At 50.8% G+C, this 14202-nt stretch overlaps 1 protein-coding gene across 1 annotated transcript in view; it reads right to left on the bottom strand.

Moving 5' to 3' along the window:
* The window catches only part of LOC119098523 (ELKS/Rab6-interacting/CAST family member 1), a 43452-nt gene that overhangs the window by 26867 nt on the left and 2383 nt on the right, over positions 1-14202 (bottom strand). Inside the window, exons 2-3 of the mRNA XM_037221478.1 lie at positions 5930-6086; positions 3546-3642 (exon numbers count right to left, since the gene is read on the bottom strand). Coding sequence (XP_037077373.1) covers positions 3546-3567 — 22 coding nt within the window. The 5' untranslated portion in view covers positions 3568-3642; positions 5930-6086. The remainder of the gene's footprint in view (positions 1-3545; positions 3643-5929; positions 6087-14202) is intronic.

Genomic DNA, 14202 nt, shown 5'->3' with positions numbered 1-14202 from the left:
GATCAGGCGCCTGGCTATCAGGCAACTGGAATACCTCGGCCTGGGCTGACACAAGGTCAGCTGATCCCGCCGGGGGCAGGGAGGCCGGGGTGGGGTCACACGGACAGCACACAGAGCAGGCAGACCAGGGCGGGCGTGCGGCGACGGCCGCGCACAAACACACGGCCGACACCTGCTCCTGGGAGGTGGTCCGCAACTGCAGCTGCTTGAGCCGCTCCTGCCCCTGTTGTCCTGCAGGAGAGAGCGGCTCTGTACACAGTGTCAGCACGCCACGGCCGGCCCCGCTCAAAACAACGACAACTCGGCTGGAAACGTTAACGTCATCGCGTGCGGCTCGTTCCTGTAGAGACAAACACTGCCGATGAATCCTTTATCCACGACCGCGTGCGGTATTAAAGGGAAACAGCTGGATGGGCACTTAATTTGATTGGTGTAGAAATCTGGCTACTACAGTGGCAAGCAGGGACGTATGTGGGATTTAGTAATGGCGGGGGACACAAGTTACACAACAATTCAGTCCAGATTTACGCTTTAACATTGAGCTTTCTAACGGACCTTGTTTACTCGCGAGCCGTTTAATAATGTAACGCGTTTGAGAGTGCAGGGAAGTGCCACCAGGGACCACTACATGAACACTGCCTTGTTAGCGGATGAATTTCCAACATGTCACTAATGCTATGTTTTAGCATAAATAGGTTTCAATATTAATGATAGGAGCTAGCACGTAAGCGCTGAGGTTGTGATACTGCCATAAAGTCTCTTGTTATTTATGTGGCGTGCTGGGTTGTGGTAAGATAGAATATGCGTTACATATGCCCCAGAGTACACGAGAAGGAAAATGCCTGTGCGGGCGGAAATACTTAAAGCAAGTGTTCAACATTTGTGCAAAATTTTGACCTGAGATAGGCTGTTTAAAGATAATTAAATGCCGTTCACAACAGCACCCTTCTCAATGCTTGGTTTGCAACAATGCTAACTCTCTACAGACTAATGCCTTCAACCCTCTGGTTTCTGAGCTAGACGCCTGCGAAGTTGTGCAGGCTACTCCGTACCCACTATTTCAAGGTCTCCCAGGCATGCATGACGCCATAGAAACGCTACTCAAATATTGCCACTTCATTGGCCATGCGATCTTCCATGCCCCCCCCCCCAAAAATGATCGTGGAGTGGTGCGTGTCTCGCATACGTGAGCACATCATCCGGAACCAACCCACATCAGTTGGCCCTCAACCAACACTATGCACTCATTGCAGGTTTCTAACACGACTCACGTTTTGTTCTACGCAATACAGGAAAACGGACAGTGGTGCTTGTTCTAACGGAAAAGACCAGTAAGGGAATACTTAAAAATGGCGTCGTCTGAGCATGTGAATGTGGATAAACACTATGAAGTCAAGGATTAAAGGGAACGTTTCGCACTTGAAGACACTTAAGCACTCATCAGATATGATGAAACGAGCTCACTTATAAAAATTGGTAAACTTTTAAGTGGAAAAGACCGCTCTAGACAACACAATTTCTCTAATTGGTGATGATGCTCCTTGATACGTTATGCTCTGATGACGTCATCGTACCATGCACAACACTACTTGAGAGCAAACTGACAGCCGAAATATCAGAAAGTCGTGCTCACAAACGCCATTTACGAATGCCTCAACCATATCTTTTTCTTGATCTTGATCTCCATCAAGGCCATGAAAAAGATATGGTTTATGGAATGGCAGGATTTTAATGACGTTTGAATGTCAAGGTGACCTTGACATATTCTCCTCGCAACAGGCTCCCCGTCTTCGCGGGTGTGTAGCTCAGAACAAACCAGAGCGGTTCAGAACAACCTAGAGCGGTTAGGTCTTAAGAGGGGCAGGGCTGTGAACTGCACCGAATGATCAATGAGATGGCTATTTCAGTTTAAAACCCTACATAAATGTAGAGGACTTCCTTTAATATGCAAGAACACCACAAAGAAAGGTCAAAAGATGCGCACACAATGACATCAGGGTTTTGTAAGCGCCACGCCCATTATTACGACACCTCTCGAGAAGTTAAAGTACTACATGTGAGTCAGTTCGTCCGCTAGGGTGGCAATTTCGCACGGCGGGTCCGATAGCCCTTCCACATCATACAAGCGCTACATGACGAATCAAACAATGACGAACTCAGGAGCTTATTTATTAAATAGTGAAATTGTGTTGTCTTGTACAGTTCTTTGCACTTTAAGTACACCAATAGTGAGACGTGGGTTATTTCATCATTTCTGATGCTTGCGCCAATATCTTCAAATCTGGAACGCTCCCTTTAAGGGATATTTAACCAGAGATCAGTGATACATAACTTAAGCAGGGATATCCAACAGTAGCGATCTGTATCTTTCCCGGAAGTAAAGTGGCATGATAGCAAAGTGCCGTAATCTGCAGCCAGCATCAAGAGTCAGATCAATGAAATGGGTAAGCCTGGAATAGATGACCGGCTCCGCTTGCTGTGCTCGATGTTTCGTGGACTGTTCTTCCCATCGAGACACATGGTTTCATAATGAAATTGACTGAAAAATGAAAACAAAGTTTAAGGCATGGCGTCCGAGCGCGTGTCTCTTCAGGCGCAAGTAGCACATACCGCACCGCAGACCAATGCCTTGTCGCATCGATGGAAGCAGGAGCTGAACCGAGCAAGTGCCCTTGTCTGCTAATACAGATAAATTATTTATGACACGCTTTTCACCGCCCGCTCACAGTGCATGGCGCGCCGACCGCCACAGGTGTATGCCTTGAATCCTGCGCAGAAGCAGCTTCAGCGACAAACGCAGCAACTACCCAGACCCTGGTGCCGTCGAGTCTCACGGGACGGCTATTGGCCCGGACCCCTCCTTCGCAGCGTATCCAGCGGCGGCTACTGACCCGGAACCCCCCCCCCCCCCCCCTCCGCAGCATGTCCAGAGGCGGATACTCACCCAGACACCCCGAAAAAGACATCCCCGCAGCTTATCCAGTGGAAGCTACTGACCGGACCCCTCCTCCGCAGTGTGCCCAACGGCGGCTTCCGACCGGTCCCTCCTCCGCAGCATATCCAAAGGCGACTACTGACCTGGATCCCTCCTCCACAGCATGCACAGGGGCGGCTACTGATAGGACACCAGCTCCGCAGGGTGTCCAGCGGCGGCTACTCACCCAGACCACCCTTCTCCGCTGCGCGTCCAGAGGCGGCTATTGACCCGGATCCCTCCTCTGCAGCATGCACAGGGCGGCTACTGATAGGACCGCGCCTCCGCAGCGTGTCCAGCGGCGGCTACTCACCCAGACCACCCTTCTCCGCTGCGTGTTCAGAGGCGGCTATTGACCGGACCCCTTCTCCGCTGCGTGTCCAGAGGCGGCTACTGACCCGGATCCCTCCTCCGCAGCGTGTCCAGAGGCGGCTACTGATCCGGATCTCTCCTCCGCAGTATGTCCAGCGGCGGCTAAAGACCTGGACTCCCCCCCCCCTTCGCAACGTGTAAAGAGACGGCTATTGGCCCGGACCCCTCCTCCGCAGCGTGTCCGGAAGCGGCTACTCACCCAAACCCTTGTGCTGCAGCATCTCCAGCAACTTTTTGATGCTTTCGTCTCGACTGAGCAGCGTCTGCTTCTGCGCCTCGATCCTCAGTTCCAGTTCCTGAGGCAGCACATCTCCTTCAGTCACCGACAACGCTCAGTCACACGGTGGTGACGCTGCAGCAACGTCAGCGAGCGACTTTGTGAGGTTCATGATTGAGGTATTGAATGGACTTTCCAATGTGTTGCCAACTTAAATATCTGTCCTGAGAGCCGGTCCACTGCAAAAGTGATGCTCGACCAGCATGATCGTCGCCATGGGCACCGGAGCACCGGAAATTCTCCAAAGTGTTTGAGCGGTAGCCATTTTTGTTATCACTTTCTAGATAACGCTGAGGGAACCAACGATACAGTGTCAAAAGTTGGTGAGCTCAGCCCTCCTCAGCCCTCCCCACCTGGTGTTCACTGTGATGAGAACATCCAAACGCTCAACTGATACTTTACATGCGGAATCGACCAAAACTGCCTATGGAGCAACGGCTGTCAAGTCATTCCGCCGGTCGATATCTAAAAGTATGACCTCACACCCGCCGCTCACTGAGACTTACGTCACCTCACGTACAATCACGTTCAGGCGAGCTGAACGGCAAAACAGCGTTTTTGAACAACGCATTCTTAATCCTTGAATGCCCTTTACAGAACCATACTCACTGCCATATTAGGGTAGGAAATTCATCTGATCATTTTCGCCTTGAGCCCTGGATCCGTGTGAACGGCATTAAATGTCCAGGCACCTGTATCCAGATGGGTTGGAGCGCCTGCCTCTCATCACACCCGTGGCGTGGTGGGTGAGTTGAGCCCGGTCACTTCGACGCCAGGAATTTGCCCATCGGGCGAGAATGACTTGCGGCCCATTGCAGTGGCCAGTCGAGCATCGTAGGACATGAGACTTTCACCCCAAAACCCTCTCGTGCGGTTGGAATTTCATGATCTAGTGATCCACAGATCCATGTCACGGTAGGTTCTGCGTCCCGGTGCACGTACAAGCACTTCTCAGCATGCACTCTGATCCGAGGGATCAATGCGATCAAAAATTTCGCTGATTCTTGTTTTAAACATCTCAGAAATCACCCTCACACTATCGCACGATGCACGTTATTAGTCTGATCCAAGATCCCGGCATTCCAGGGTCTTTGCTAAATTCCTGCCATACCAGCTGGTACTCGGTGCGGAAATCGACAGTCCAGGTCCACATAAACTAGTTACAATGATGTTGCGCCATCATGCATTCGCATTTTCCATTGCGGCAGTTAGCAGCGGCAACGCTAAAGGTCAGTTGTCATCAGAGAGTAATATGGGCCGGACCAAGCGTTACGGAACGTTAATCCTTCGCCAAAAAATTCAGCCGTCGACCTGGAATTTCACGATGAGTTTATGAGCCACACTATGAACAGACTTAGCGTGGATTCTACAGGCAGAGATTATGCAGGTCACACAATAAGAAAAGCTTAGCAAGGGTTCGGCTGTATGCTAGTACACAAATCTTTATCAAAAGCAGATAATCGTGGTATCATACTTTTGATAGAAAAGAGACCGAAAATAATGAAGAGAACCCCAAACGTACATTGCTTCTCCTTAGTTGTGGAATGCCAATTGTGCTAGCATTCCAAGTCTAAAATCTCTCTCTCTCTCTCTCTCTCTCTCTCTCTCTCTCTCTCTCTCTCTCTCTCTCTCTCTCTCTCTCTCTCTCTCTCTCTCTCTCTCTCTCTCTCTCTCTCTCTCTCTCTCCTCTCTCTCTCTCTCTCTCTCTCTCTCTCTCTTCTCTCTCTCTCTCTCTCTCTCTCTCTCTCTCTCTCTCTCTCTCTCTCTCTCCTCTCTCTCTCTCTCTCTCTCTCTCTCTCTCTCTCTCTCTCTCTCTCTCTCTCTCTCTCTCTCTCTCTCTCTCTCTCTCTCTCTCTCTCTCTCTCTATCTCTCTCTCTCTCTCTCTCTCTCTCTCTCTCTCTCTCTCTCTCTCTCTCTCTCTCTCTCTCTCTTCTCTCTCTCTCTCTCTCTCTCTCTCTCTCTCTCTCTCTCTCTCTCTCTCTCTCTCTCTCTCTCTCTCTCTCTCTCTCTCTCTCCTCTCTCTCTCTCTCTCTCTCTCTCTCTCTCTCTCTCTCTTCTCTCCTCTCTCTCTCTCTCTCTCTCTCTCTCTCTCTCTCTCTCTCTCTCTCTCTCTCTCTCTCTCTCTCTCTCTCTCTCTCTCTCTCTCTCTCTCTCTCTCTCTCTCTCTCTTCTCTCTCTCTCTCTCTCTCTCTCTCTCTCTCTCTCTCTCTCTCTCTCTCTCTCTCTCTCTCTCTCTCTCTCTCTCTCTCTCTCTCTCTCTCTCTCTCTCTCATCCTTTGCCCTGATATTCATATCTAGGTCGTACCTTGACCGTGTCCTTGAGAATGGAGTTCTCGCGCGTTAGGTGGTCGTTTTCCACGTAACACTGGTCCACCTGCTGCTGCAGCTCCACCACTGCCTGCGTTTTGCCGCCACGGCTGTGTAACTCTTCCTCCAGCTGGCGTATAAGGTCGGCTTGTCCTCTGCAGCGAGGAACAAAGGAGATTATGTGTTGGCTGAGTGGCGAACTCCGGGCCACGCGTGGTATCTGTTCTGCTGGTGCAGCCCAGCGCTGAGCAGGAATGGCCCGAGCCCGAAAACCTATGACGTCCGAGTCAGCTGACGGCATATGAGTCCAGCTCCGAGTTCTAGGACAGTGTCCATGTTCGAGTCCAAGTCATAAGAGCATTGCTACGAGTCAGAGTTCACTCATTCAACATCGCGTGGGTATGTTTCACATGGCGTGGGAGCTCTCGCCGGGATCCGGATCCCAGGACCTGACCGCCAGCCGTGGCTGCTCTGCATCGGAGTCCGTGCTTTACAACACAGACCACCTCCTGAATACTAAACCAGGCACTGCGCAGCCATCTAAGCAGAGTTTCACAGGAGTCCCATTCTGAGACTCGGTTAAATCCTGGCCCTGCCCCGGTCCGACCCGGCTAAACCACACACTTTTCCCAGATGTCACGTGGCTGCGGATTTCATTTTCTCTGACTACGAACATCGCCACTAAATTAGTAGCATGGAGGAGTATGTCTGACTGTCACACCAATGCATCAGACAAGACGACAGCCAGTCTATCATTTTACTCACTGCCGGGATATCCATTTTGGATAATTCCGGCTCTTTCACCTCACTTTTTCACCTCGGAAAACATCTTTGACCACGGGACGAAATGTTTTGCCAATTCGCGAACGAACCGTTCCTTGGACAATAGTGCTACTGGAATTGGTAAAAACGGTTTTGGACTGCAGCTTCTGCAATGAAAATTTGCAACCACTCAGATAATTTTTTGATAAATTGCATTTGCTGTAGAACGGCGCATTTCGAAAAACAAGTTTCGATGCTGATGAAGACGATAGTCGTGGGTGGCGGCCCTTCACTGCGGCCAGGTTGAATGAAATGTTTGAATTGCCTCCCCATGATCTTCCTCTGCGATGTCATACACCAATCATGATGGGAATAATATTCTTAAGTCTATCTTCATGCACGTTTACGCACGGCAATTTGGTAAAAGCCACGCATGGGCTGTAACAAATTTCCAGGACCTTGGTCGCTGTGGAGTTCCTGCGCCAGCCCGACGGCAAAAGTAGAAGTTGCAGCAGCACACTATTTTGTGCAGCCTATTTCAAGCCATACAGGCATGCATGGCGCCATAGCAACGCCATTCAAATCTTCCTCGCAGACCAGGCAGCACTCAAGGCCAGGGATAACATTCTCGTCCAGCCGTTCAGTCCTGGTGTCCGTGTGCGCGATTTCCATATATAGTGGACGTTAGTTGGCTCTCAAACAATGTGAAGCAAGCTGTGTGGGCTTCAATCACGAAACACGCTTAGTGCTTCATAATTTATAAGTTAGATATGGTTTCTTCACTTGCTAGTTGTTTCGTGGCTAAGACTTGCAATCGAAGAACTTGGGAAAAGGCGCCATAACCGAGGATATGCATGCGAGTAAACATGTGTAACTTACGGATAAATGCGCAAGAAAGCTACGAGAAAAGGCCAGAGCATGAGTGTATATTCGTATTTGGCTCAGTAAAAACCTCTAGCCCGTGTTTTTATGTCTCCGCGAGCTTGTAGTACTACAAGAAGTGACAATTTCACACGGCTAGTCCTGGCTTACCTCAGCGTCATACAGACAATGACGTATTGAGGAGGATGGTTATTGTATAGAGAAGCTTTGTTGTCTTGAGCAGTCTTTTCCCCTTAAAAGTACACCAATAATTGTAAGTGAGTTAATTTCAGTATACCTGATGCTTGCATCATTAGAATATCATCATAAACATCTACACACATCCACACACCCACCCACATACAGACACACACACACACACACACACACACACACACACGCACATATATATATATATATATATATATATATATATATAATCACCATCATCATTATCAATATATATTTGTCATATACCTGAATGTTGCTTCACCATAGAAGTGGAGCACTGCTCATAATATCGTAATCTTCCAGGATACGCTAGTTTATAGCTGACAAGTGGTGATCACAATACGACGCATCTTACGAAAAAAGATGTACGTTCAAAAATTTCCGCATCGTTGCTCATGACCTTAATTTTTCGGAGTCGCCTTTTTATTGCCATGGTCGGAAAGATCATGATCATGATCTTTCGATGACTATCGATCAGTTCGGATCCGTACATCTCGGTGCTTCCACGTCTTCTACCTTCTGCACTATCCTTTCCACTAAAGTCAAATTGCCGAAATATTGACTCTGCATGTTTACTACCGCACATTTGTTCACGGCAATATGTTCTAATAATGAGGAAAGCCAAATCAAGTTGTTTGTTATTTGTGCAGCCTTGAGCACTTCTCGCGAGTCATGACAACGTCCGCCGCCATCTTGAATGTCCACCAATTTTCTTATTTTGATCTGAATTTGATAGGTGGCAGTGTAATATCGCTTCATGGCGTGAGAGGGGGGAGGGGGATTATCAAGGGTGGCGAGTCAATTTCTGGACTTATCTTTGGGCTACGAGGCCTAATTCAGCGCCAAATCAGGGGCCAAATAAAAAACACAGAGAAGAACTAAAGTACAGTCTTACATCTAGAGAGACCTTCAGCGCACTACTACTAGCCAGCACCTGTCACATTCCTTTGCTATTTTTCACAGTCATCATCCCTTTGTGCACCTAGCTCCCCTTCTTTGCCTTCAAAGTCAATCTGCTTGCATGACCAACGGCTAAAGTACGCGATTTCTCTCTAACACTTTGTAGTAGTTTCTGCGCCAAAGGCCTGCTTTGTGGCTGTTGCAGCTGCAGTGTGCAACGCTGCATGCCTTGCTTTCAACGGCGCAGGTGCAGGTCACTAAATCCAGGAACTCTTTGGGAATAACTGCTGTTGTCGAGACGCCGGTATGATAGTGTAAACTTCGACGCTCCATCCCAAGTTAGCAATGTCTCTAGTTTCTCCTCTGGGGAAAGGGAGGAGGCCATGGGGAAATTTCTTCGGAAAACGACACGAGAAGTGTTGTGGGTCATTCGAGTCTCCAAACTTTCAGGTAGGCTTCTCCGATCCCGGAAATTGGCTAGACGACGCAGTACAGCAGCTGACTGATGTCAGCCAACATCTGATTTAATGGCACTGCGGTCTCGCTGTCCGCACGCGCCGTCAGTCGTGCGCGCCCACCAGTAGCTCCTGCCTGGCTTGCTGGGGAAGGTGCTTCATCTGTCTCACATGTCGGCGCAGTAAGCGAGCATGATTGTGGAGACCTGCCGCGAAGAAATACGACAGCATTGCCTTGAGACAGTGCTGCTGAAGTAGAAAGTTGTTGTTCTGCCCTCCGCGAGGGAGCATTAGTGCTAGCAGTGTAGGTTTGAAGAGTCATTCACTTACATACTTCAGGTCAGGTGTATTTTGGCCGTCTCAAAATAATCCCTCAGCTCCTGGCATGTCTTGGCACCTTTCGAGCAAAACTTCTGCCGCAGACCGACAGTGAGGTGTCCACTTCGCGACTTACCCACCAGGCTAGGCAACTGCAACGCTCAAAGTGGGCTGCCAATCTGAAGGTACATCAGCTGCCGACAAGGCTCTGTTCGCGGAATAGTCGCAGATTAATTTCACTGCCGTCAGTTTCAGCCAGCAGTGAAACGCGGCGTAGCTGTCGGAAGTCCACAAAACTAGAAAGCCAGCCGGATGGACGGGCTTCAATGATCAGCGACACCGACCGGTGGCGGGCTCTGTCCCGAATTCTGAGACACGCTGGTGGTGTTCAGACCGATGGTCGACTCGCCACCTGACGGCCAGACACCCCTCTGTCCACGCTTGTGTGTCTCGAAAAGACTCAGTGCTCTCGGGATACAGCACACGTACCTCACAGCAGACCTCCCATTGGATCGGACTGCATGTCTGGTCTAATGCAACAGCCCTGAGTGCCGGATCAACCTCATGCTTCGCTTACGCGGGCATGATGCGCTCCCATGGGTGTCCTGGGCTGTGCAGAGACACTGATGAGGGGTCCTGTCGTGAGCGTAACTATGGGTGCGGTGTTTGGTGGCGGCATCACCAGCAGTACGAACGGGAAGGCCTGAAATCACGCCCTAAGGGCATCCGCCTCAAAATCGCCGTGCTGCTGTAAATCTTCTGCCTAAGGGCAACAAGTCATGCCAGGAGCTAGGCGACAGCCTGGAGTCAACCCGAGAGCACTCGACCGGGAGGATATGGGCATGCTCCTTGGTGGAGGGGTGATGTAAGGGAACAAAACGTAAGTGACTGTAAGAAGGGACATGATCTTGAGTATCAACAGGGTGCAGATCGACCACACCACTGATATTTTACACTGTTTGACCTGCATCCAGCTACGGTGACCTAGCTGTCTTTTTGCGTGCGCTGTTTTCTAAACAGCAGACGCCTGACAGTCTCACTTCAAATCAGTCACTGCAATGGGACTTCAGCATCTCTTGGGTAATCGCAATATGAGCCCGCAAAGACTGTCTTGTTTCACACCTTCTGCCCATCGATATAAAGCTACAGTAGCACGATTTGTGAGCTAAGATTGCACGTGCGGGCAGAGTTGTGTTCCACTCAAAGCGTATCGCTTGGCAGCGACGAGTATCTGAACGGGCACTATGGTACGTCCAATAGTATACGCCAGTGTGTACATTTTAGACTCCTATAAACAGGCGTCGTATATGTAACACATCATTCCGTATCATTATGGCTTATAAGGCATGCAGCTGCTGAGAGTTGTACACTCCTAATGCGTGCAAGAAGGCAAGCGACATATTATCGGTAAATACAGTGAATTTGGATTATTCATCATTAAGTTTGAGTTTTGACTTGCGATTTAACCTTGACTTTGACACTATACCTTAGAAATAACCGCATAAATAAACTCATTCCCATAGAAGACCCTTAAAAACGCTGTAACACAAACCTCCACGTCATCGAGAAAAACAACTTAGAAACAAAATCAATATTCAAGATGGCGGGTGCCGCCACATTATCACATATCGTTGCACATATATCAAATAGGCTAATTTGGATCTGCTGGCCACATAGAACATACATGTCCTTGAAAAAGATGGTTTTGACAAAAACCCAGGCCGCGGCGCCGTGATATGTGACAATTTTGAGAGTGCTTGTTTCAAAGTACGCGTCTCCCGCGAGGCGTTACTGGAATGTAACGCGAAATAGGTTTTGCACCAAATTTGCTGATGGGCGAACAGGTTTTAAGTCACGGGTTGGTTCGAAAACACGACTTGCTTTGTGACTTATGTGATCGCCCCGTCAGCCATCTTCTAATATCCTCTTGGCGAAACCAAATCATAAGATTCTTCTGACTGCTCAAGCCGTTCCTTTTCTCCAGTCATGGATCGAATTTCGTTACGGGCGTTTACACTGGCACAGTGGGCACCATATGCCTCAAGTCGTAACGTGTCTTTAAAGCTCATTCATCGGCATAGATGTAGCGCGTCACATCTTGGTCGCAAATGAGCGTTGCCAGATATTGCGTAGCCGCTAATGGTAATCACGTCATGTCATGACGTCATATCGGGTAGGAGCAGTAACGGATATATCGGGAGCGGTAACGGGGGGACCAGGAGCGGTAACCGATATATCGGGAGCGGTAACGGATATGTCAGGAGCTGCAAAGAATATGTCAGGAGCGGTAACGAGTACGTCAGGAGCGGTAACGGATATATCCACAGCGTTGACGAACATATCAACAGCGGTACCGGATATATCAAGAGTGGTGACGAATATATCAGAAGCGGTAACGGATATATCAGAAGCGGCAACGGATATGTCGGGATCGGTGGCGGGGCTGCCGGCTGATGACTCCCGCCAGCAGAGGGCTCCCGCCAACAAAGGCCTTCCGCCAGCAGAGGGCTCCCGCCAGCTGAGGTCTCCCACCAACAAAGGTCTTCCGCCAGCTGAGGGCCTCCCCAGCTGAGGGCCTCGTCAGCCGAGGGCTCCCGCCACCTGAGGCCTGCCGCCGGCTGAGGGTCCCCGCCAGCTGAGGGCCCCACCTGCCGAGGGCTCGCGCCACCTGAGGCCTGCCGCCGGCTAAGGGTCCCCACCAGCTGAGGGCCCCGCCTGCCGAGGGCTCCCGCCACTTGAGCGCTCCCGCCAGCTAAGGCCTGCCGCCGGCTGAGGGCCGTACGCCGGGCGGCGTGGGCTCGCCATTGAACGGGCCTGACTCACGCTGGCTGCCGGCCAGCTGGCCGTGTTTTGGCGCCTGTCCGGTACCTGTTAGCAGCGACCACCGCTGCCCACTTATATTGGGATCGTGGGCTGCACTCTTCAAACCGCAGGTGTGTGGGAGAACTGCGCACGTTTCGATGATACCCGTCTAGCAAGGGCTTAATGCCGATGTACAATGAAGCAAGTCCAAATTTGCTAGCAGCGAACGTTCAGTGATATCATCACGTTTATTCCATTACATCATACCAGCAACCGCCACACGAAGACCCGGCTGGTGCTGTTCGTGATAACACGTCATGCCATGAGCATCGATACACCAGGCATACGCGCCCGTGAATGCGTCCCCCAATAGCTGGTGATAATGCGAGCGGTGATTACCTGCATAACATAATGTGCATTTTGAAGCGACTAGATTATATCAGACAGCGCCCACAGCTGCTTGCAGCCGTGTTCCAGTGTTCTGGTCGTGCTCTTCGGTGTTCTGACTTTGTCCTCGTTGTCTCGCGTCATGGCATTCTCGGTGTCCCTGCGTGCTGCTCGCACTGTCGCGTCCCCCCTCCCCTCCACGTCCCTTAATGCCGAGCCGATACACGTCCCCTGCATTACATTACACCCCATCCGAACTGTCACACGTCCCGCGATGACCGGCGCCCATGCTGTCTCGCGGCTCCCCGGTACCCCTCCCGACGCGGCAGACCCTGAACTTGGCCGGTCGCCATCACGGTCGTCGCAGCTTTGACGTCACGACCCAGCGACCGGCCTGGCCCCCAGTCTGGCCCCAGATCGCTGCACCGGTGCCAAGCACACACCGAAATACGGCGATTCAAGTGCGCATATAATAATGCAAAGGTGGCTGTTGAGCACTATAAGCACTTTAGTGCCACAATGTGTGGGGAAACGTCCTCGCATTGTGAGACATTCCGGCGTCCATAGTAAGACAAAATATCAAACACAATTTTCGGCTTTTAAGGTGACTTCCAAGCTCCCGCAGATCCCTTCAAACATTTCGGATGCCCGGAGCGGAGGAAGCGGAAGCGGTGTAATCCCAGCGGAGGAAGTGTAATCCCAGCGGAGGAAGCGTAATCCCAGCGGAGGAGGTGCAATCCCAGCGGATGCACCCCGTCTTGATGCGACACCAGCCCATATTTGCACACATTTGGCCGTCGGTGATAGGCGCAACGTTCTCCCTGATATGTTGAGAAAACAAAAACACTCGACCGTAATGCGCTGCTGCGTAACATTTGCTTCTTGCTTGTATCAATTTTAGCTTACGGTTTATTTCGAACTTCGTGATAAGACATTTCAGAGATCAGTGCCCACGGGAAGCAGTGCTTCGCATGGTGTCCCGACACCACCATCTTACGGTGAAATTCAGAGTCAGCTGCATAATTTTATGGCAGAAGCTTAACGTAGAGCCATACCCAGGGCGGCAAGCGCCGCGATTCCGGCTGTCCTACCCTCTGACGTCACGTAACCTTAAGCGCGGCTGCTGCCACCGGCCGCAGATCATCCCAGCCTGAAGCAAAGAGCAAGCGGCTAAGGCGACCAGAGCCCACCCTACCACGACCGGGGGGGATCGGAGGGCGGGCGCTCCATCCCGCTGATGTATCGGGACGGACAAACGGACCGACAGGAGGGCCGTTTCTGTCCGTACCGCGGCGTCGAGCGGTGTCTGGCCACGAGGCTGGCTTAAGACTGATCCCGAGCCAGCCTGTTAATGATAATGCCGGCTTACGGCGCATAGCAGGCCGAACATGCTGAGTTCGGCGGCCATGCATTCCAAACTAAGGCACTAAGTGCATGGCATTTGCTATACATTTCGACAAAAAGACCTGTCAATTTGGATGTCTGTCCTGATAGGAAACCTTCAGTCCTGGTGCACGGGATCGACTCTGGCCCCGACTCGGGGCATACCAGCACA

Source organism: Pollicipes pollicipes, unplaced genomic scaffold (genome assembly GCF_011947565.3).
Source record: "Pollicipes pollicipes isolate AB1234 unplaced genomic scaffold, Ppol_2.1 Scaffold_4740;HRSCAF=5597_pilon_pilon_pilon, whole genome shotgun sequence".
Lineage (NCBI taxonomy): Eukaryota > Metazoa > Arthropoda > Thecostraca > Pollicipedomorpha > Pollicipedidae > Pollicipes > Pollicipes pollicipes.
Note: the sequence above shows the minus strand (reverse complement) of the source record. Positions and strands in the feature narration are given on the sequence as shown.